The sequence below is a fragment of the Nesoenas mayeri genome (genome assembly GCF_963082525.1).
Source record: "Nesoenas mayeri genome assembly, chromosome: 1".
In the NCBI taxonomy this organism is placed as follows: Eukaryota; Metazoa; Chordata; class Aves; order Columbiformes; family Columbidae; genus Nesoenas; species Nesoenas mayeri.
The window spans coordinates 16,094,925-16,119,099 of NC_137541.1; the positions used below are offsets into that span (position 1 = coordinate 16,094,925).

The 24,175-nt window shown below is 49.2% G+C and overlaps 1 protein-coding gene across 1 annotated transcript in view; it reads right to left on the reverse strand.

Annotated features, from left to right (window-relative positions):
- LAMB1 (laminin subunit beta 1) overlaps positions 1–24,024 on the reverse strand; it is a gene marked incomplete at both ends in the record, with an annotated part of 44,252 nt that extends 20,228 nt beyond the window's left edge. The window contains 23 exons of the mRNA XM_080360225.1: positions 61–157; positions 240–457; positions 1,330–1,554; positions 2,046–2,209; positions 2,699–2,930; positions 3,027–3,170; positions 3,324–3,528; positions 4,073–4,196; positions 4,616–4,743; positions 5,552–5,710; positions 7,765–7,900; positions 10,440–10,519; positions 11,443–11,555; positions 11,859–12,038; positions 13,045–13,233; positions 13,413–13,533; positions 14,806–15,008; positions 16,519–16,582; positions 16,692–16,880; positions 18,903–18,976; positions 21,195–21,330; positions 23,648–23,817; positions 23,988–24,024. Coding sequence (XP_080216351.1) covers positions 61–157; positions 240–457; positions 1,330–1,554; positions 2,046–2,209; positions 2,699–2,930; positions 3,027–3,170; positions 3,324–3,528; positions 4,073–4,196; positions 4,616–4,743; positions 5,552–5,710; positions 7,765–7,900; positions 10,440–10,519; positions 11,443–11,555; positions 11,859–12,038; positions 13,045–13,233; positions 13,413–13,533; positions 14,806–15,008; positions 16,519–16,582; positions 16,692–16,880; positions 18,903–18,976; positions 21,195–21,330; positions 23,648–23,817; positions 23,988–24,024 — 3,388 coding nt within the window. The remainder of the gene's footprint in view (positions 1–60; positions 158–239; positions 458–1,329; positions 1,555–2,045; positions 2,210–2,698; positions 2,931–3,026; positions 3,171–3,323; positions 3,529–4,072; positions 4,197–4,615; positions 4,744–5,551; positions 5,711–7,764; positions 7,901–10,439; positions 10,520–11,442; positions 11,556–11,858; positions 12,039–13,044; positions 13,234–13,412; positions 13,534–14,805; positions 15,009–16,518; positions 16,583–16,691; positions 16,881–18,902; positions 18,977–21,194; positions 21,331–23,647; positions 23,818–23,987) is intronic.
- Positions 24,025–24,175: the final 151 nt, after the last annotated feature.

Consider the following 24,175-nt stretch of genomic DNA (forward strand, 5'->3'; position numbering starts at 1 on the left):
TCCAACAGGCCATTTCCAAAAGGAGCAGGTAGGGTGCACCAAAGCGGGTGCAGGACTCACCTTGGCACTCCACGCTTGGGTCACCCCAGAAGAGCTCCTGGCACTCCCGGCAGGTCCGGCCTCCAAAGCCCGGCATGCAGTGGCACTGCCCTGTGAACTGCGGAAGAATAACAGGAGACATGACCAGCTGGCACCGGAGCAGAGGCCGAGCCACCGCAGGGTGTCCCGAGCCCCCTCACCTCGTTGCAGGCAGGTCCCAGGGAGCGCGCAGGGTCGCAGCCACACTGCTCGCAGCCGGAGCCGCTGGCCAGGCGCCACGTGTTGGGGGCACAGCGGTCACAGGTCTGCCCCACCACGTTGGGGAGGCAGCGGCACTGCCCCGTGGCCGCCTCGCACTGGCAGTTCTCCGAGTCTTCGCAGTCCTCCCGGACAGTGCCCAGGTAGTTGCAGACACACTCTGTGGGAAAGAGCGTGGTGCCTCCATGTTAGCCTGCCCTCTCGTTACCAAACTGCCCATTGCATTTAGTTTATTCTCTGAGTCCCCAGAGGTGTGGGTAGATACCGGCATGTCCCAATCCCCATGGCCAGGCCTGGCTGACTCAACGCTGAATGACACCCCAGCACCGCACAGGAGCCCTCCTCATGTCCCAGGCTGGCCTCCTCTATGGCTTCTGCCCCAGCACAGAGAAGGCAGCAGGAGCCCCTCGTTCCAGCAGCCCAGTCTTCCTCCTCCTCTTCTTTCCTTCCCCCGTACATAACCAAAGCCCAAGCCTGCCTGGCTCCAGTCAGCTGGCTATGGTGATGGATCTGTTGGAGCGGCCGATAGCATGCCCAGCACAGCAGGGCTCTGCTCGCCTGCCCAGCGACCCTCTGCCCTGCCAGGCTGTGTCCAGCACTGAGGGAAAGGAGGGTCTGCCTGCCCACCACCTGGGTCGGCTCACTGGGCAGGACTCAGTCCCACTGCCCAGCCACATCTGCAGGAATGCTGGTGTTAACAAAACCCAAACCCTCACCCTGCCACCGGCCATCTCTGGAGAAGAGGGAAACAAAGACTGCTAACAAGAGGGCAAGAGACCCTCCTCCTACAAAAGCCTCCTCCTTTCAGCACATGTAAATGCTGTCCCTGCTCTCCCTGACAAATGTAAAGGACTCCTGTCCTGGCCAGGAGCCTCACTGAGCAGCAGGGCAGCCACACACAACTCCAGCTGGAGGTAATTAGGTTTCCCTTCCACCCCAAGTGCTCCCAGGTAAATTCAAAAGAGCTCAGGCAGCCGCTGCCACCCCATGACATGGCTGGCAGGGGGGACACGGCCACGTCTCCCCACTCACTTCTGCAGTCCTGCTGCAGGGCACTCCCATAGTAGCCCTGTCTGCAGAGGTGGCAGTTTTCCCCCTCTGTGTGATACAGACACTTCACGCATGTTCCCGTCTTCTTGTCGCAGGCCTCCGGGTCAGTGGTGTCAATGTTGTTGTTGCACTGGCACGGCTGGCAGGCGCCGCCAACCTCGTCGGGGCTCCCAAAGAAGCCAGACGCACATTCATCACATCGACTGCCTGTTTGAACAAACAGACACGGTGGGAATTACCATCATGGCTTGCTAGCGAGCAGCCCCATAAATGGCAAGACTGAGGCAAGACAATAAAGGTCATTAACGGAAGGGTGTTAATTGGATCATGCTCAAAGCAACAGAGGCAGTGCCTGGTGAGACTGCAGCAGCTTGGTGCAGGATGGATGGTACTGTCTTATGCACCAAGGCACGGTGCCAGCACTGCCAGCACGCTCATCGACTCGGCTCCCCTGCTCTCCTGTCCACCTCTGCTGATCACCAGTCACCCCTCGCCACACTGCCAGGGAAGAGGTTCACAGTGGTGCCGGCATCACCTGCACAAACCACCCTGCTCCAGCACCTTCCAAGAGCTGCCAAACCCCAGCAGCAACACACTGCTACTGGTGCCATGGTCACATGCAACAAGCCATACGAACATACCCCTTCCCACCGGGCGCTTCAACCCAACCAGCCCCCCTCTATATACCCATGACATACCTATGTATCCCACACTGCAGACACACACAACTTGCAGTGTGACCGGATCCTGGTAACAGCCGCTGGAAAATTGGCGTCCGCTCTCGGGGCCGTCAGGGCAAGGGCAGGGGCGGCAGTGGTCGCCCGATCCCAGGACGGGGTCTCCGTAGTAGCCAGCCTGGCACCTGCACAACGGGGTACACAGCATGTAGGGGCCTGCAGGCAAATGGACTGAAGCCTTGCCAATAACGACACTTAGGTTTTCAAACACCACAAAGAACGAAAGGGCAGAAACATCTTTACAGCTCTCCTGTGCCACTCATGCTCTGAGCAGCCACACAGGCAAATTTGTCTGGCTTATGCCAGCATAAGAGCAGGAGACCAACGTCTGATGTCTTTCAGCAGAGAAAGCCTCTCTGAAGCCCCAGGGTACCACAGCGTGCTCTCTGGCATCTGGGCAGGCACTGCTGGGAGGTTTGAGGCCATGGGCTGGGAAGATGGGGTCCCTGCTCCCATCCTCCTCCGGGACCACCAGCGCTGCTCTGGTTCCCAGGGTGCAGGGATTTATCCTCTAAATTCACACCCACCCGAGCACCAGCGGCAGAGGGGAACAGCTGTGTGCCCACCCTGCTGGGGGAAGGAGAGTGGCCAGGGAGGGGACACAGGTGCAGTACCTCTCGCAGTTGTGCCCCGCCGTGTGGTCGCGGCAGCTCAGGCACTCCCCAGTGTAGGGGCTGCAGTCGTCGGCGTGGCCATTGCAGTGGCAGGGCTGGCAGCTGGGGAAGCCCCAGAAGCCCGGCAGGCAGCGGTCACACTGCCGCCCGTACACCCCGGGGAAGCAGTGGCACTGGCCCGTCTCCGCATCACAGAAGGTGTTGTAAGAGCCTCGGACATGGCACTCGCACGCTGCAAGGAAAGGGAGACAGGGGCTGTGTTTCCACGGCAAGCCCTAAACGCAGGGCCCTGATGGCCACACAGCTCAGAGCCAAGGTTTGAACGTACATCGGCATCCGCTCGGCCCGAACCCAAAGGTGCCAGGGGCGCATCTGTCGCACTGTCTTCCGACGACATTGGGACGACATTGGCACTGTCCTCCGCTGGGGTCACACACCGAACTCAGGGAGCCCTGGGGGTCGCACTGGCATGCTGTGCAGAGAAAAGCATTGGGGGGAATGAGTACCACAGCACAGGTGTTACTCACGCCTGCCTCATCCCACGCACACGCCTTCCCCGTGCACACCGCTCTGCCTGCAAGCAGCCTCCAGGTGCAGTTTGCCCCACAAGTAGGTGGTTACGTACATAATGCGGTCTCGTGTAACAGAGCCGAAATGCTGAATATGATGTTCTTGCAGACATCAGTCATGGGGGTTTTCACAACACTCCTGCTGTTTTCCAGACACCGGTATCTTTGGAAAGTTTCCCAAGCGCTGTTCGTGACCACGTCTTCGCCTGACCCTCCCACTGTGAATATGTCCAGTGATTTGCAGTATGGCATGAGAACGAGCTACAAAACAATTTTACAATGACAAAATGTCACTATTTATAAACAGCCTCCACCAAAATTATTAACATTCACAATTATCCTACTTCCCATTACTCTTTATTAGCCAAAAAACAAACTGCCAGACAGAATTTGGAAGGGAAATGACAGGAAATCTGTAGTTTTTGGTGTAGTTCTGGTATGTACCAAATTCTTACCAAATCTGCAAAATTCTATTAATTCAAAAAAAAAAAGGTAGACATTCATTACATACATGGCACACATTAACCTTTCCAAAGAAAAAACTGTGAAAGTTAAGGTCTGCAGAACTAGCTGTGAAACTAAAATACAGCAAAAGCCTCTTAGGAGAGAAAGAAGTTGCATACTTTGCGGCTGAAGAAACCCAGCTGCTTTACACTGTTCATTTAAAATCTCGCTTCAGCTGTAAGCAACGATATTGTAAAACATTACTTTGGATTTACATAGATGCATCCCAGAGGAGATGCAAACTTCCAAGCATTCAAATACACTTTTCCCCCAGAGCAACCCCAAAACAATTTCTACTCACGGAGTCAATAAGCGTGTACGGGCTCTCTGTCTCTGTATCCACCGAGGAGTACTGGGACAGTTCCAGGCGGATGGTGTAATTCAGCCCCTTCTCAAAGCAGACAGGTCGCGGGAGAACAACATATCTGCATTAGGAACAGGAAGCAATTCTTAATTCAAATGTCCAGCAACATAAAGTGTTTCAGGTGGCCCTATAAAGCAACTGAGATAACAGAAAGTAGCCAAGACCAGGAAGAACAAAAGCTATGATGTGAAGGAGGTGGTTTGGAGGTTTGTTCGAGTCGGAGCCGGAAAAGCTTATCGGCCAGTGAAGAGTCACATCGATGTTCACTCGCAGGCTGTGCAAACACCTCCCCCTCTCTTTAATCAGTGAAAAAACCAAATCAGACAATGAGGATAAGTTAAAAGCTTTGAGTCTACAGACATAATACTAAATCTGTTTTTATAACCCACTGAAAAACAAATTTAATTACTCTTCCAACTGAAAACATGACATTTCTGTTTTGTTTTGTTTCCTCCTTTTGGCCTGCCCAGTTATACTGACCTGGAGCCGGGTGACAGCGAGACAACCTGATTGTCATCATCAGGAACTGTGTTGCCACACCGGCTACCCGTGGGAATCTTGCCTGGGCGCGAGACGCTGATCACAGCTTTTTCCCACTGATCCGGCAGCTAGGGGGGAAAAAAGGCTGATCAGCATCAAGCAATGGCTGTAAGCGTCTGGGACCATCCAGAGCTCGGCTCAGAAGAGCCTGCGCACAGACAGCATGTTCACTGCACTTTGGGGAGGGAAGGGAGGCAGTTTCGGCATCAATAGGGCATCTACTGGCTGCGGGTCTGCGCTCAGACAGGACAAGGAATGTGCCCCTGGGCATCCTCCAGCCTCTCTCCATCGCAAAAAACATGGCTAGGTGCAGGTGGTCAGCACTGAGCATCTGCAGCACGGCACCAGCAGCAGTTCGGCAACCTCCTCTCCACCCACCTCTGGTTCCCACATCTGAGCATTTCACTGCAGTTGATTGCTACCTTGTTCTAAGTACCTGGGGAATTTTCTTCTTTCCCTCCACCCTGTGAATTATCCACAGCCAAAAACAATCGCTTGCAAACTCTTGGCTGCAGGCATTCACCATCCAAGACTGAAAATCTGTCTCCTAAGGCATGTAGCATTGTTTCCACCCACCAGAAGCCCATCTGGCTGATGCCCAATTTATACTCTCATCTATCCTGACGGGACTTGTCACTTTTTAATTTGCTCATTAAACAGGTGCTGAAACAATCCAACAATACACGAAACTGTAAAGCAAATAATACTAGTGATAATCAAAACCTTCCTTTCCTTCATGCATCTCAGACACTCAACTGAGCTTCCGTCCTTGTCTTTGAGTCCTGATGACTCCCACAAGCACTGGGCTCCTGTCAGTCGTGCATAGGACATACAGCCCCTGCCAGGAAGCAGCAATGCCCCTACTCACAGACCTACCTGTGGCTCATAGCGGACCAGAATCTCGTACTCCATGGAGTAGGGGATGTTGTTGATGTAGAACTCCAGGTACGCCCCCTCAGGGACCCTCACAAATCCTATGCCCGTCCATGATGGTGTGCGGTCCGGTGTGTACTGGCGCTCTATTATGTTTACTCCCTACAGGAACAGGGAACAGAGATTTTAATACCAATACACTAAATTTGCAAGCCCTCTGACGATGGATCACTTCTGGACCGCAGCATCCATTGTCTGCATCCCAGAGAACACGAATTCTCTTTTAAACCCATGGAAATGCACACCATTGCCCTTCTGCTTAACCATATGCAAAAAGCAAGAAAGATAAAACAACATTGCACAACTCTTCATCCATTTTTCTGTTGTAATGGGGAATTAAATTTAAAAACTTGCTCTGAGTAACTAATCCACCAGCTATGACATCTTGTTCACTGTAAGGACTTTCACGCCATACTTGTAGCAGTAGGATTTACTGCAGTGGTACATAACTGCTCTATTAACCGCCCAAGCTGAGTGCTAATTACTTCCTGACTACACCACGCTGCTCCAAACCAAACTACTGCTCCTAGTAACATCTGAAAAGCGGATCGTGGCCATAATAACTCAGGTGTCACTAAATAACAGAGATGCTAATCATCAATAGATATTTAATAGCAAAATAAATACATGTTCACTCCTTTCAGTCTGAGATGCCAAGTTTGTATCTGCTACTCTTTATATAAATCAAAAAAAGAGGAAAAAGGCAACAGAAAATGGAAACATGTTGTGTTCAAAGTTCCCATTTCAAATATATCTGCATCCATGAATAGTTCTCTGCACAGAACAACATCCTGTGCATTCCTACGGAAGTTGCTTCAGAAGAAAGGGATAAAATGTAAGGAAATGACTATACGTATACATATCGCTTCAGGATGTCCCCTCATGCATTCTCACACTCTTTGAAGAGAGTCTGTCTATAAGTTATTACCCTTTGACTTTGCACAAAGGGTCAGAGCTCCCCAGAAAGGACGGCAGGCAGGACTTGAGCAGGGGTGTGCAGCTGAGGGGAGCACAGGGGCTTGGCATCGCCTGAAAATTCCTGCAACTCTGGGCCGCTTCATTTTGGCTTGTGCTGGGCCTCTACCTGGGAATTCAGAGCTTTGTTCTGCCACCAGACTTGTGAGAAAGCTTTTCAATATCGGCATTTTTTAAAGCGGTTTGTTTTGAAGGTTTCAAAAGGCAAACCTGTGGCACATCCCCTCGCTCTGCTTGGCAAGGTGGGTTTTCACGCCAAGCCCCCCCATCGCTGAGCCCCAGCGAGGCCTTGGGTACCACCTCTCCAGCCAGGCAGACACAAAGGCACCAAAACCCCCGTGCCAGCTCACACACCCTCTGCTGCGGTCCAACCTCTGCCCTGCGCTGCCTTCCCTCTCCCCAGTTGTCTAACAGCAAAAATCTGCTGCCCGGGCTGAAACTGCAGAGTGGCTGCATTTTGACTAAAAAAAACAAATTAGGACCAAGTGCCCCAATTACAAGCAGACAGGGATCTGCTGCTATAGAGAAACCATTATCTCATCTCTCCGACTCCTTGCTGGAGGCAAAAATAATTGATGTAATCACCTAGCTGCTGTTAATGAATTAAAAGCAAGGCTGTAGGGTGGTGAATGGAAAAAGTCAGAGACCCTGATGTACCATGCCAGTGGGCTAAACAAGTTAGAGGGAACCTCACTTACAAAAGCAGCTTTCTGCACAACCAACCATGGTTTTAGTCATTATTAAAAGAAATGCTGCTGATGTACAGAAACTCTAAAAGCTGTGGCATTGTGCTTAAATGAGCGCTTTGTTCCCTCTCAGTTTCAGTGGCACCAAAGAGCCAGTGTCAGTGTCCCATTGCTCTTGAGATAAGAGGGGAACAAGTGGGTGCAGTGGGCATGTATGTAGAGGGGTACAGAGAGGGACACAGACAGGAAAAAAACTGTGCAGTCATGACCAAAGAAACAGGTTTAAAAAGAAAAATGGCAGTTTCCGCCCCTAAATTACTAAATTATTTATCAATACGAAGATTGAAGGGTTTTCTGATACAATTCAGTTTTGTGTTTTCCACACATTAATTGCAAAACACTTAGGGTATAAAGCTGATTCTTCCAAGAACTGAATGGTGAAACAACCTTCCCACAGCTGTCCAGACACGCCAGCCCACTGGAACTGCTACTCACGGGACCCAAGCTGGCTTCCTCCGCCTCGTAGATGTAATGATCGAGCGAAATGAAGTAATAGCCAGGCTCCACCTGGTTGCACTGACGTCCAAACATGTGGGGCCGGCATTCGCATTGGCCAGTTTCACTCGAGCAGCTAAAATGGAAGAGCAATGAGTTTACAACACCTCTTGGCTACACCGAGACAGTGCTAGAGCCACATCTCGCTTTGGCGTTTAAAGTGACTCAGGAGGAGGAGCGGTTCCGGACACGGCTGCACCGAGACACCAGATGTTCTCGGGCTCTGCAGCCAGACCACCTGCACTGCTAACATGGCAGCACAGTGCTCGCTGCAGTCTAAGCTCAACCCAGGTATTCTTCTCCCAAACAACTGCTAGGCTCAGGCTGGGATCAAGCACAGCCAGGGACCATTGCCAGAGGTGCTTTGCCTGCGCCTTCCTCTGTCTGGATGGCAGAGGATCTCACGCTATGGATGCAGGAGGTTCCCTGGGGCCCCACAGCAGTCCTGGGAGAGCTTCACTTGCTACCACAGACACAGCCAAGAGGCATGTCTGTCCTGCAAGCTGAGGGCAGCCTTCGGCTACAGGCTCATGGGCCATGCAAGCAGCCTATCTGTACAGGCTCAGGTACTGCAAGAACATGCATGACCCTGCATGCCCCAGGACGTCAAGGTGCTATCGTATGCTGCAAAGCGCGTCCTGAGAGATCACCCCACCAGCAGCTACACATAGGGAAAAACCATACCCAGCTGCTTTAAAGTGGGATAGACACAGCCAACGCTGGGGAATGGAGGTCTGTCCAGGGTGACATACAGCAGTTCCACTTCATGAAGAGCCATTCTCTTTTCTCAATACAACTCTATCCCCAAACTGCCTTTTGATGGTTTTATTGTTCTCAGAGAGTCCACCCTGCATTATTAAGAACCCTTGGGCAGAATGTATTTCTGCATGGGCCTGGTTACACTTTTACATAGGAAGGTTTTTTGGTCCACCAAAAGATGTCCCTTCCTTTAAATTTGAGTTGAATTTAGAAACATTTTCTTAAGTCAACCCCCCCTCTTTTCCATGGAAAATCTCCAGCTTTTTCAGGCTCATGTCCCAAGTGCAATTTTTAATTGAAACCATTTTTGAAGTTGCCGAGATTCACTTAAATGCTCACTTTGAGATGCCAGAAGTGCCCCAGTTGCCCCAGAAAGGGAGCTGGGAAGTTTCCCCTCCAGGGACAGCAAGGACTCCACCACCTGGGTTACAGAGCAGGGATGAATTTTGGGCAAGGTGCGGCTGCCCCAGGTGCTGCATCCCACACCCTGAACAGCAGCCAGGAGGCTGCAGTTTGGCAGCTGAGGAGAGGAGCCCTGGGGAGGATGATGCTCCACTTCCCAGCTGATGCTAGAGATGGAAGTCGGGAGCTGAGCCGGGCTTCGCAGCTCTCCTGCAGCCAGAGGAAAGCGCAGCTGCTCCCTGCCCACACCAGGACACTGCACATCCCCTCCCTGCCTGATTTTGCAATCGCTGGGCTCAGCACATGGGAAACAGGCTGCAAAGCCTTGCTGAGCCACGGCCAAGCCAGACCCCAGTCCCCTGGCAGCGGCTGCACCGGGGGAGCTGTTAAAAGCTGTGCGGCGTAACCGATCCGCACGCAGTGAGCCAGCACGGAAGAATAAATAATCCCTAATGACCATGCAGCTGTCTGCCGAGGGGTAATAATTCACTTGGGAGTGGAAGGGAGAGACAGCCCACGGGACATTCCCACAGTGATCCCTGACACTGATGAGTTGTCCACGGGCTGTGACGACCTGCAGGACTCACACTGGGACCAGTCCCAAAATCCCCTGGTCTGGTCCTGTGGGCTCCAGTGGGAAACAGGTTGTTCACGCCCTTGGGAAACTTGTGTGGCTTCAGACAAAAGCAGGACTTTTCAAAGGGTTTGTGGAGGGAAGAAAAAAAATAGAGTAAAGGAACGTGCTGTTATTGGAAAGCCTTGGGTCGGGCACACACCTAATGGACAGAAAACTGCTCTGGTTGGAAGAGCACTCTGGCTACTCAGCACCCCTCTGACCAGGAATTTAAGTCAGGACTTTCCATGCTCTTATTGATGGATGTATCTTCAAAACCTATGCTTTCCTCTGAAAACTCTCTAGCTCCCCAATAGGCAGTTCCTGGCCCACACCCCTCCCCACGCAGCACCTCTGGGGCAATACAGTAGTAATCGTGCAGCTGGCGCTCTTTCCCCAGCACTGGTGGACAGACCGACAGACTGGCCAAAGGGACAGTTTGTGAGGAAATCAAAAGCCAGCCTGACAGCCTGTGTTATGGCCTGATTTCTGCTTTGATCCTGTGACAGCAAAGCTTTGACATGATCCATAGCCCAGGTTACAGCCAGGGCAGAGCTCAAGCCATGGCTGGCTCCTGCCCTGGCTGACCAAAGGAAGAGCTGCCCTAAAAACAGTTTTACATGTTCATCTGCACTGGTGGCACTAATGGAGGCTGCTCAGCATGGAAAAGACAAGCATGCCTCTGTCACCCCTTGCTGCAATCAGGACTTGCCACTTTCTGCACACCAGAGCAGAAAGACAGTCCCAAACACCCCCCTCCAGCCCTGGATCTTGTGGTTGCAAATGAAGCAAAACTTGAAGGGGTGAATGATTACAAGAGAGCAACCAGGCTGAGACCCACTTGTTGTTCAGTGCTCCTCCCAGGTCGCAGTCGCACGGCCGACATCCATCCATGTCATTGCTCAGGCCCCAGTGCTCAGGCTGCAAGAGGAAACATCAACGGTGCTGTAACCTAGAGCCAGTTTAACCCCATCTATCCCAAAGGCTCAGTCCAAAATACTCAGCATAAGCTACCCCTGACTGCCCTCCAACATTACTCCCACAACCACCAGCACAACTGCCCCATCTGGTCTACTCCACTTTGCTGACCATTTCAAGGGCTTGAGAAAAAAACCACATCTTTCTGCCTAGCTTTGAAAACAAGATTCAGGAAGACTCAAGCTCAGAGACCTTACTCCTGCTGCACCATTTGCACCAGTCTGGGCTCCTGACCCATGAAGGGCTTGGAAAATCACACCGCAGCAGAGACCCATGCATGGGGTGGTGGGGCTTTGTATGGGGCACTGCCCTTGCAGGACTGCTACTCTGCAACTTGCTTGTTGAACAGGGAGACAGACTTGTTTAGTTTTTCTATGCAGTTCACTGTTAGATAAGATAGCCTGTCAGTGTTTATACAAACACATCCAGTTGTCTGACAGTGTGTTTCTATAACACTCCAGCACACATAAACACTATATGGAAATGTATTTGTATAAAATAATCCCTGCCTAAAATAATGGCCTGTATAGAAAACAATATTTTTGGTAACACTACTTCTCTGACCATTGTGTCTTTCACCACAGTAAGGGCTTCAGAAGAACTGCCTCAGATCCTTTTCACAGTTACCATAATGGGTATCCTAACATCTCACTCCATACCATCCTGGGAATTAATCTTTGGATGCTCTTGTGTGCCCTGATGTGCCTTCCAGGGTGCTTCACGGCCTCTGACATGTCTACTTCAGCCCGAACGCCAGGTGCCTGCTCATGGGCAGAGACGGCGGCCGGCACCTCGCTCCATGCTTTCCACACACCAGCCTCCCTCACACCAGCATCTGCTAATTTATTTTATGGTAAAGTACTTACCAGGCAGCGATCGCACTGCCTTCCTGTCACCAGGCGCTTACAATAGCAGTTTCCTGTCTCTGAATCACAAGGATTCCCCCCGGGATGAGTACCCAGAGGATTACACGCACAAGCTAGATTGGGAAATACAAATAGGCAGGTCAAAACACAGGACTGGAGTTACATTTTAGACAGTATCAAACTTAAATATTTACATTAAGGCTTCCCCTAAATTCCCCAGGACAGAGATTAATTGCACACTTTGCCCACCACCCATCACAGTAAAACTTCCCTGGTTTCGAGCCTTATCATTAAAAACAAATAAGGACGATTCTGCTATTTCCACTGAAACCACCTCACAAACCAAATTCTTGCACCTCTAGCAGCTCCTCAGAGAACTTTTGATCACACATAAAGGAACATATGTTTTTACTCACACTGACAACCCGCTGGGTCATCGGCACTCAGGCCATAGAAACCTTCTTTGCAGAGGTCACAACGCTCCCCTTCCACAAATAGTTTACAACGGCATTGTCCGGCAATGAGGCCAGTGGAGAAATCAGTGTAGCGATCGCAGATACCACCATTTTGGGAGCCAGCTGGGTCACAGTTGCAAGCTAAGAAGGAAGCATTGCATGTGTTTTATTAACTGCTATAAAAGAAGAAGCCAAGTCTCACACTGAATTATTTAAACTCAGTTGCTGTGTAGAGACTGTATCACTCCCACAAATATTAGACATGACACGGGTTGAACACATAATGACCAGATTAATTTCCAGATTCTTGAAGAGAAAACAAAACCCAGCCAGGCTCGCCCATGACCTCCAAGACAACCACCTTCTCCCAAGGAGAGACACTGAGTCAACCATGTGCCCTCGTGGCCAAGAAGGCCAATGGTATCCTAGGGTGCATTAGGAAAAGTGCGACCAGCAAGTCGAGGGAGGTTCTCCTCCCCCTTTACTCTGCCCTGGTGAGGCCGCATCTGGAGTTCTGTGTCCAGTTCTGCGCTCCCCCATTTAAGAAGGACAAGGAACTACTGGAAGGAGTCCAGTGGTGGGCTACAAAGATAATCAGGGATCTGGAGTATCTTTCTTATGAGAAGAGACTGACAGAGTTGGGTCTGTTCAGCCTGGAGAAGAGAAGGCTGAGAGGGGATCTTATCAATGCTTATAAATATCTCAAGGGTGGGTGCCAAGAGGATGGACCAGGCTCCTTTCAGTGGTGCCCAACGATAGGATGAGGGGCAACGGGCACAGACTGAAGCACAGGAGGTTCCATCTGAACATGAGGAGAAACTTCTTTACTTTGAGGGTGCCAGAGCCCTGGAACAGGCTGCACAGAGAGGTTGTGGAGTCTCCTTCCCTGGAGACATTCAAACCCACCTGGACACATTCCTGTGTGATCTGCCCTGGTGAACCTACTTTAGCACATGGATTGGACTAGATAATCTCCAGAGGTCCCTTCTGACCCCAACCATTCTGTGATTCTGTGATCTTTGCTTGGGAACACAGCACTGGCCAAAAGAAGATGGGGTAAATCCTAAATTCCCCAGGGAAAGGCCTGGGGGACCACAGCTGGAATCACCACCGCCATTCCCAGCCCAAGGAGCGGGGCTGCACTTACGCTCACAGACATCAGGGTCCCGCAGATCTCTCTCTGGGTGCTGGAAGTAGAAGGGCTTGCACTGCTCGCAGTTGCGTCCTATGGTGTTGTGCTGGCAATCGTCACACACTCCCCCACTGGTGTTCCCTGTCGTCATGTACACAGCCATGTCAAAGTGGCACTGGCTGGAGTGGCCGTTGCAGTTGCACTCTGTGACAAAGACAGAAAGCAAAATAAGAGTCTGGTCCCAGGGGAGATGCAAGTCTTCAGAAAAGACAAACCAAAGTCAGCCAAAGAACAGGCAGGACTCTATAGATTGTCACAAGTTCCCAAGTAGCAGCACGTCATGCTCACACCAGACTCCAGATCTGTGTTTTACTCAAACTCACTTTTGCATGCATTACTATTGCGGCCTTCAGCGGGTCGCCAGGGTAAGTCATGGTAGAAATCCAAACACTGTTCACAGTTCAACCCTTTGGTATTATGTCTGCACATGCAGTGCCCATGGACCTGTCATCCAAAAACAAAGCAAAACAAAAAAAAAAAAAAAGAGAAAAGTAGTTAGTTATAAAAGAGGAAGGGAAAACAAACAAACAAACGTGCTCTAATTAATGCGAAATATAGCTAGTACATAATCAATATACTTTTGGAGACTTTAATGCACATAACTGCACGGAGAATACATAGAGGGCCACTTGAGTGTCCTTAACCTGTCAAGGTAAGAATGTCCTCCTACAAATTTGGGGTTGTTTTACTGGAACTAATGCCTGAATAAACGCTTTCAGGCATGAACAAGGGGAGCACAGTTCCAGCTCAATAATCACTAAAGCCTCTTGGACTTAAAAGTCAGCTGTTTATTAGCTGTTAATTAGCTATTAACATGCATCTAGTTATATCTACATGTCACTAGCCAAGCGACTTCTTTCCAGCCCTGCCTTTGTTCTCAAAGCAAAGATAACAGATTGTTTGGATGGGTTTTATCCACCAGCCCCAGACTTTGCTCCAGCATGCACAGAGCAAGTGCTGAGCAGACCAACACTGACTGTGTGACAGCGCTGCCTTAGACACTGCAACCTCGATTTTAAAGGCAAAGCCAATCGTGCTGCTGCTTGGACGGAAAGCACAGGGCACTGGAGCGTACCCGCTCATCGGCATCCTGCGGCACCAGGGGCAACCATCACAACCTCCCTGTGTGCCTCCACATTTTCATCCAGTTAATAACTCACTCATTAACAGGGGACCTATTACTGCTTGTCAGGCAAAAATCATGGGGGAAACCAGAACCCATAAGGGATGGTGCAGCGGTGTGCAGCGCAGGCAGCAGGATTCTCCTTCGGAGCCTGCTGTTAGCTAGGGTTACAGCCTCCACTTCTCAGCGGACAACCACCCCTACAAATGTAGGTCATGTTTCATTCACTAAGGTGTTTCATCCTTTGGTGCCTCTATTCACTTAACTTTTAGGGCAACCTAAACCACACACCCATCTCTGGCTCAATACGGTTACACTCCCTTTCTGCATTCCTGCCTTTTAATTTCGTCAGCCCTTTAACATAATTAGAAAAGGAATGCTAAAACACTTTTCACCCAATCTAAGCTCTCTGTGCTTGACTAGTGCCAATAATGACAGATATGTTTGCTGAGGAGAACTAGTTCTAATGGTTTTCCTTTTTGAAAATTAATGGTGGCGAGTAAGGGGGGCACACTGCCATTTTAAATTTGTGTTTATCACAATCCAGAGGCACAGACAGGAACAGCTTTAGGCAGAAAAGTGCAAATATTTACCATTCCTTCCACTTCTTCATTAAAGCCATCCACTGGTGCACACTCGCTGGCGTGTCCGTAGCAGAAACAGTTCCCGCGAACCACCATGTCGTAGATGGCGTAGTAGTACTTCTCTCTGATCTCCATCCTCGAGTCCAAGAGATTATCCCCCAGCGTGTGCAGCTTGACAAATTTGACTCTCAGATTTGTGATCTTTAAGAGGTCTGCAGGGGACACGTAAAAAAAAAACAACAAACACCGTTTTGGAATTATTTACCAGATATTGTATTGAATGGGAGGAAGCCAGGAGCGACTTCCAAAGCACACTTCCTATGGGCAGATTAGATCATATTTGATTTCAGCACTTACATACTACACATCGCTTCACACTCCCAAACTTTTTTCTTTTTAAATGCATTATTTTACTACAGGTTGATCGCTGTATAAGTTAGTTTAAGCTTAATTAAAAATATAACTCTATTTTATTGTAGGCATAGACAGGCACAAAGACAAATATTAAAGGCGCATGCAATAGTACCAACAAGGAAACACTGGTTCCTTGGGGGTTTAAAAAGTAAGAAGGGCAGAAACCTGATATTAAGGAACTGCTGACAAGCAGACCAGGAGCTTTAATAGTTTTGAGCTTTTTGGAAAAAATCTTAGCTGGAAACAAGACACAAATATATTCTTCTTTCTTATATGGCCAACTTTCCTAGCAAACGTAATCAGTTACATTTTCCTGAAAGAAGCAACATCCCATCACTGATCAAACAAAAAGAAGTTCTCAAGGGATAATCCTCAGGAAGACAATTTGCAGTGATTAATTCAATCCACATGTTCACTTTGATATTATGAATCCTGTGTAATTTCTTACAGCCTTGAAACTAGGCTTGAGAAAGCACTCCAAGCCCACGAAAGCAGAGTTTGTCCTTTAAAACAGTGGTTAAAAAAACATTCAACTCAAATAGTAACTAGCAGACACTCTTCTACTTCAGATCATTTTCTCCTGCTCCAGTTAGTTTTATGCTAAAGGACGCAAGCTGAAGCTGAGAATGAATATTAAATTGGAAGTCAAGTTTAAGGCCAAACACTGTTTCCTACTCGGGCCAAATGCCTCACAAGGTTTCTGTTTGAGCCACACTCAGCAGCAGATCTCTCTACCTTTGCATTCCTGGATTGTCATGACTGTACACGAATGCTGCAGTCATTTGTGTTTTACGACTGCAACTGTGTGGTCCAGCCACTCAGTGCTATCAAGGCCAACTGTTCTGAAATCACGACTCAGATGTTCTAAAAAATAAAACACAACCCCCTTGATTTTAGCTAGAAATTCAAAATGATCTAAGTACCTCTGTAGTTCTGTTTCTTTGCTTTCTGAATGCTGTACAGTTACAGGATCACATTCCAACGTTTCTCTTGTCAACTGGATATATTTGGGGGAGAGGGGGTCTTTAATGAAACTACATCCCTTATCAATTAAGAAAAGGACCAACTACAATGATGTGTGTAAGAGCAATCACTTGAGTTGACAACAGCAATCGTTATTTCCCAGCACGTCACTATCTGAGTCAGGACAAGAAGCCATAAAACAAACACATTCATAACACTTCAAAACTGTTATCAAGGCTAAAGTATGGTTTTATTTGTGGCTTACTGGTTTTGGGAGAGCAAATAAGTACAGAAATGCTTTCAAATGAGCCTGGAAGGTACTTTCAAATGAGCCTGCATACGTACTTTGAATCCTTGGACTGTATGGATCTTCAATTCGAAAAGCAGGATCTAAAACACGATATATTACCTGGAGGAAAAATGGTACAACAACAGATTCATCTTTAAAAATAAGATAATCTAAATCTGTATGGAAAAATTCTACACAATAAACATATTGGCAAAAAAACCCCTCTGACCTCTCCCTCTGTTGAAGGTTCAATGTCAGAGTATCGCGAATCACAAATGATATCATCCACTTTCTTCATGGGTCCAGTCGAAATCCCAGGAAATGAGCTCTCACAGTCATATGCAAAATACCTATATACTTGCCACGTTTTTCCAAAATCAGATGATCTTTCTATCAACATTGCAGCAGGACGGAATGTCTAATAGTAAGAAAATGAAAATAGATTTTATTTGGGTAATTATTACTTGCATTTACATTAAGTGTGAACAATCCACATATCTGGATTTGATTCTCTCTCCCTGCACTGACTATTTCAAATAAATTGAAAGATTGGAAATATTTTTTTGGCCAATATCCTACTTTCTCCTCAGAGGTAGATCTTTGAAATAACACAAATCAAACCACAGACTAAACATCTTCAAAAAGACGGCACTCAGGGGCCAAGCGCTTAAACATGCTTACAATAAATAGGCAAACATATGCTTTTTGGATTCCAAATCCTTTCTCAAACCTGGGAGGTCCAGCTTCAACCGCTCTTGCTGCACGCGCGTCCCCCGGTCCCAGGGACCCTCTTCCAGCTGCCCTTGCCCAGACTCCATCAGGCTGCATTCACTTCATCCAAACCACCGTCCTTACCTACGCGCACTCACCTCCAGAACAACTAGCTAATGAGATTTTTAAAAGATTTTTAATCCTTCTGACCTAAAAATCTCACACTGCAATTTACGCACTGCGTTTCAAAAAGCAGATATTAACTTCAGATCTGGTTTGCACCTACCAAGAAACACCAACAGCCTCTTCATTAGTTTCCTGTATTCAGAGGAGGCCCACCAAGAGCAAAGCACAAAAGGGTTCAGTCACAGCTGGAAAGAAATTTTCTTTCAGCTTCCTGGCTGAAAATATCACCCAACTTACAAACTGGTATCTCACCCAACAAAAAATGTAGCAACCCAGCGGTAAGGCAGCTCAAGTGTTTACCACACAAAGTCAACACATCATCATTAAAGCTATCTTCCCTCTGCAGTCTTCCTCCTCACAGCAGACCAAGCCACAATGGCCACAGCACCTGCATGGGGTCAGGGATCTCTCGGGAGCCCCTTGCTGCTGAGGAACAGCAGAGAGGATCACATTCCACCTCAGGCATCACCTTGGGGCGGGCAGAGAAACCCAAGCCAGCACCACAGGCAAGAGGAAGCAGCTCTTCTAGAATCACAGAATCATTTAGGCTGGAAAAGATCTAACACTGCCAAACCCACTGCTAAACTATGTCCCTAAGCACCACATCTACATGTCTTTTGAACACCTTCAGGGATGGTGACTCAACCACTTCCCTGGGCAGCCTGTTCCAAGGCCTGACAACCCTTTCAAGGAAGAAATTCTTCCTAATATCCAATTTAAATGTCCTCTGGTGCAATTCCAGGCCATCTCCTCTTGTCTTATTGCTTGTTACCTGGAAAAAAGAGACCAACCCCCTCCAAGCTACACCCTCCTTTCAGGTAGTTGTAGACAGCGATAAGGTCTCCCCTCAGCCTCCTGTTCTCCAGGCTGAACAGCCCCAGTTCCCTCAACCACTCCTTATGGGACTTGTGCTTCAGACACTTCACCAGCTTCATTGCTCTTCTTTGAACGTACAAAAGCTGACAGTTAGAAATTAAGAGATTAATTTGTCTACATGTAAAGAACAGGAATTTAGCCCTTCAGTAACTGCAGCCCCTGAAACCTCAGCTGAATGTTCCCACTAGTGCTCGCCTGCGATTTAGGGTGTACGGAACATAATCTGCCATTCCAAGACATCTGTTTGTAAAGAAACAAAGACACTTTGTATACAGATGTTCCTTCTTCCTTAAGACCTTTCTATTTGCCAAATGAAAACAGATACCATGGCCAAGTTTGGGGTTTTTTTTTAAGAAGAAAAATCCTTGCTAATATATGATTTAGTTATCTTCTAGAACACAACCACCACAGAGAGAGAGACAAGCAACACAAACCCCAGCTTTGGTGTAGCTCCTTCAGCAGCCCCACTGGAATTCAAACACAACTCACACCACAAGTCACAACTCAGCCTTCCTGTGCTACTTCAGCGGGAGCTAATGCTTAACAGCTCTAAAAAATCAGGCAAAACAGCTCAGACAAATACCAAATATCAAACAGACAAGAAGGACTAAGAGACCTCTCATTTCCTTGTGGTTTGAGGTTTGGCGTAAGGCTGTGGCTTTCTTACCTTGAAGGTCATAATGAGATGAGTGAAATGAAACTCAGCCTCCAGGTTCAGCTGGATAGTCACATTTTCCAGACCTGCAGGGGCAGAGAAAAGTCGTGCAGCAAAAGAGGACACCCATGAGCTTCTACAGCAAAATTTTACCAAAGCTCTTTGCTTCAGTGGTGCAGAGACTCTTTGTCACTTATCAAAAAGTGACAAGTTAGGGCATTAATGGGGTATGGAGGAGACACCAAGGACATGCTGAAGACTATCACACATGGGATTCCCGTGCGTTATCTGCACCCAACATGTTACACCCAAAGCACGAGCCAGCCCTGCCTTAATTTCAGACGGTGTAACACAGCTGGCAGCACTAGCTGTGGGGTGAGGAAGGGGACTGCTCTGGGATGGGTTCTGTAACACAGCTGGCAGCACTAGCTGTGGGGTGAGGAAGGGGACTGCTCTGGGATGGGTTCTGTAACACAGCTGGCAGCACTAGCTGTGGGGTGAGGAAGGGGACTGCTCTGGGATGGGTTCTGTAACACAGCTGGCAGCACTAGCTGTGGGGTGAGGAAGGGGACTGCTCTGGGATGGGTTCTGTAACACAGCTGGCAGCACTAGCTGTGGGGTGAGGAGGGGGACTGCTCTGGGATGGGTTCTGGCACCAAAACACCGGTGGCCGATATGAGGGAGGATGCTGAGCCCAGACCCGCATGGTGACCCCACGCTGTCCTCACACCCTGCAGCCCACCTGGCAGCAACAGAGGCACGAGTGTCTGCAGCCCTAACACCTCAAAACTCCCCAATGGCTGGTGGGGGTGGTTTCCCACCTTTCTTCACTCGCTCTGTCCATCCGGACATAGGAACAGTTCCTTTACAACCTGGTTTGAAATACCCCTACAGAAACTCTTACAGCCATCCTTTGCAGCCGTGAGAGCTAGGAAACCAGTCACAGGTAAAAGGTTTTGCAAACACTGCTGTGTGACTACCTACGGTCAAGGACTACACAGAAAGGAAGAAAAGTAGTTACAAATATTATTTTCTCATGTGAAAAGACCTCTCAAAACAGCTGGATACTAAGTATAATGTAGTAAGAAATTTCGGAAAAAAAAAGAAAGATTTATGGAGAAGAGAAAGGGTAAAAAATGAAAACAATGAACCAATAAAGTGCTGAAATTTTTGACCATCTGCAATTTTATGTGGAGTGTGCAGCAACGGGCCCTTCTGCTGTATGCCTGAATAAGAGAAAACTTGAATCGGATAAAAAGAATCATTTGTTTTTTATTGTTGAAGGACATTTTCATGACCTTATGAGCCAAGAACTTTTCTGTGTGAATGCTGCCAAGCCTGTTGCAAAAAACATGAATTATTTGGAACACTAGAAGGGAGACGCTGGAGACGAGCAGTTTGCTAGGCTGATCTAAATGGCTAAAAAGGATTTAGTGAAAATCTTTCTTTATTGGGCAGCAGCAATGTCACAAATATTACCATTTTATTTTAATATACAGTAAAACATCTACTGTTAATGCATTTGCAGAAGCCCCATCCCGTCCAGCTGGCTTTACAGCTTGAGGGCAGGACTGCTGTCTGAGAAACTTCGATGCCTTGTTTTGTGCATGAAGGCATGCCAAAAGCATAACCATAAAAGCAGAAGGGCAGAGGAAGGACTCCAAAAAAAAAAAAAGCCATCAAATTAACATGCAATATTTTTTTTTTTTAACTAGCTGGTTTGCTTCCAATGTTCATTTTACTGTCTGGCACATGGATACAGGAATTCAGGGAGCCCAGGAGGGGGAAGGCAGTTTGCAGGGTCAGAGATACCCCTGGCCTTGCTCTCCCGGGGCAGGAGAGGGGAGCAGCAGGGCTGCGGGCAGGACGGCAGCCCCGGCTCTGCGCCCAAACCTCCTCCCAGCTCCTCCACCCAGCCCGGCAGCCGGGGAAGCCCCGGGTGCTCCCTTGGCAGGTGCCCCGCAGGGCTGACTCCTGGAAGGCTGCTCGGCTCCCACTGCCCAGACAGGAGGGACAGCTGGAGTCAGTGTGGGAAACTTCTCTCTTCAGGAAAGGATTCTTGCAAAGTGGTGGGACGGCTCTTTCTGACACTCCCTGAGGGCTGATGAGGCTTAGTTATGGATTAAGGATCGCTCCAGGGCACACAAAAGCAGCCAGTTTTACTCAGCCCTCCTCGAACAGCAAGATCCTTCACTCAGCAGTAACCACCAGGCCTGAGATAACAGCAAACCCGCAGGTACCCTTAAACAAAAGGAGGGAAAGCAGCTCCCAGCCCTGGATAGGGCTCCCAGACAAAGCCCCTACCATTTTCCGACTGCCACCAGAGCTTCAGGCGATTTGGATCAAAGGTGGTGACCACATTTTCAATGCGATGACTGTCAGGATTGAGAGTATCGTGGAAGGGATCCTCGGAGTCACATATGAAACATTTTTTGTCCTCCTGAAACAACAAAATCATCAGCATTACTGATTTTATCCGTGGGGCAATAGTTGTTTCCTGCAGATAAGAGTATTTTCCATCCATATCACATTCCACTCATTTTGCCTGCAGGAGTCATCAAAGGTTTTTTTTTTTGTTGAAATTATAAGTGTGTTTACCTTTACGAATTAATGCAAATTGTCAAATGGAAAATATGCCAGGAATTTCATAAACTTTATTTTTAGGAGAAGTATGATCTCTGTTGAAATTGTAGTACCAGGAAATCTCTTCCAGCGCATGTATTCTCCAACAGAAGTCAGAACCAAAGGCATCATCTACAGAAAATCGCTGAGTTGCTCCTGTACAAATGCAAAACTGCCTCTTCAACAGCTTGCATGAAATAACACTGGCTTTTGGGAGTTAACCTGGAAATGTACATTCTCTGCATTAGGGATACCTCCAGTGAGGCTCAGTACATATCAAGCGGCCATGAGTGGTTTAGTGACCAAGACCTTTCAGTGGGGAGTTAACTTTACTCTGAATCCAGCTTGTCAAACTCCTACTTAAGCCTTGCATCTTCAACTGTGTTTGCAATCCCAGCTATGCACATAAAGACAGTTTGCACACACTACAAGGTGTGCCCATAAAAAAAACGGTTGGGTGCAAGTCTGGCATGTGCTGCTTGGGAAAGCTGGATGCTTCTTCACCAGGAGGACAAAAAAACCATCATGACTATTACCATGAATAACACTATTTCTTACATTGTCCTGATGACTTAAACCACCACTTTCCAATTTTGCAAGGTAGGTTGCAACCAAAAGAGAGGGTTCCTGCCCAAGCCAACTTGTGAGGGAGCCCCAGCACACCAGCAGCTCATCACTGTCAAAGCTATACAGGCATCATTTCTCCAGTGGCTTTATGCAGACAAATGTGGTGCTTTATCAGCCAAGAATGTGAGGTCTGGCAGGTCTCTGCCCCACACGCTTTCCATTTCACCAATTTTGGCTTCGGCAGCACCCCCCAAGCCTGGCACTTCGCCCCCACAAACTCCTCCAGCAGAGAGCACAGCAAGTTCAGGGTCCCAGGGAAGATGTCCCCTCCTGCCTGCTCCAGGCTCTTCTCGCCAGGGCCACAGCCCCTGCCTCGTGGAACAACTTGTTCCTTCTCCCACCAAAACTGAACCCTAGAAAGCCCAATCCTGCAAAGCACTCAGCACGGCCAAGTCCCATGTTATAAAGAGGATACTTGGCATCTTCCTGAGATTTCTTCAATACCATCTTATGGTTCAGAAGTAACTGGAGACATCCTAAATGCTGAACTGGGGCTGTGAGATCAGAAATAAGGGCACGTGAACTTCTGAAGTGATGCTTTTTACTATGGCACTTCAGCATTTTCTGAGACAAGAAAATGTAACAAAGTTCCTTTGTTATTTTGTACCAGCAAAGAAGCTAATGTCATCAAAGACAATCCTGACATATTACAAAAATGTTCCAGCAAAGCTAAACCCCATGTTAAATCAAGTATTAACTCCACTGGACAGAGTAGTACAGTAAAACTAAAGGCAGGGGGAAAGATTTGGTAACTTCAGGGCAAGAATGGGCCAAGTGCTGTAGCCCCTCAGGCAGGGCTCCTCCTGCTTTCCCTGGGTTTCCTTCCAAGCGCCAGAATCTGGCCCTATTGTCTCCACAGTAAATTCGGCCGGAGATTATCCCCTTACTTTCGGTTCAACAGAGTTCCACTTATAACTGATATTTTATTTTTCCCCACCATCTCTTCTATCCCAGAGATTTTAAGTCTGATGAGCTGCTTCTGGCTCAAGTAGGAAAGCGCTCTGTTTTCCACCAGATGTGCAGGACAACCTTATTTGCATCCTTTCACTTGGAGACCATATAAATATAATTACATTACAGGAACAGTGGCCAAAAATCTACCCGGGTCCTACAGATCACTCTCAATCAGGAAGCTGTCTAGACGGCTCTGGCTAAGTCTGAAAATAAAGCATAATTGCACTTAACTGCGGCACATTCCTCTTTATAACCTCGCTGAAGAAAAGAGGGTCGGGTGCCGACAGCAGAGAGGGGTTCTCTGGACCCGCGTTGTTCTCACGGGGCGTGGGGTCCCGCACCGGGGTCACGACTCTGCCCCGCGGGAGCCCGCTGCCGCACCTCCCTCCCTCCCTCCCGCAGGCAGCGGCTCAGCCCCCGCACAGCCCCGCCGCTACCCGTGCGCCCCCAACGCCGCCAGACCCGGGACGCGATGCCCAGACCCGCCAGCGGGGACCGAGCCCCGCGGCCGAGCGGGGCGCCCCGGGGTGCTGCCCCCACGTCGAGGCGCTCACCTGGAGGTGGCTGACGATGCAGTAGGGCTCGGGCTGGCGGAGGCCGCAGGTGGAGGAGGCGGAGAGGCGGGCGGCGCGCCCGATGAGCAAGTCGCCGGTGGCGGGGTAGCAGCTGCCCTCGGCGCAGCCGTAGCTGTACTCGGGCTCTTGCGCCGCCGCGGACCACAGCGCTGCGCGCCCGCGGAGGGAGGAAGAGAGGGATGAGAGAGGTATGAGAGAGGGATGAGAAAGAAAAGCGGGAGCGCGGCCAGGCTGGAGCCCCGAGCCGCCCCGGCGGGCGTTGCAGGGGTTCGCCCAGCCCGCCGTGCCCCGACGGCGGCGGGAGCGGGGCGGGAGTTACCGAGGCAGCAGCAGAGGTAGAGCTGGAGGCGGCCCATGGCGGGCGGCGAGCACCGGCGGGACAGGACGGGACGGAATAGGACGGGGCTCCCGCTCCACGCTGCCGCCGAAAGCTGTTGCGCCGGCTGCTCCACGCAGGCGCCGCAACTCCCCGCGGCTCTCGGGGAGCGGCTCCGCACCGCCGGGCGC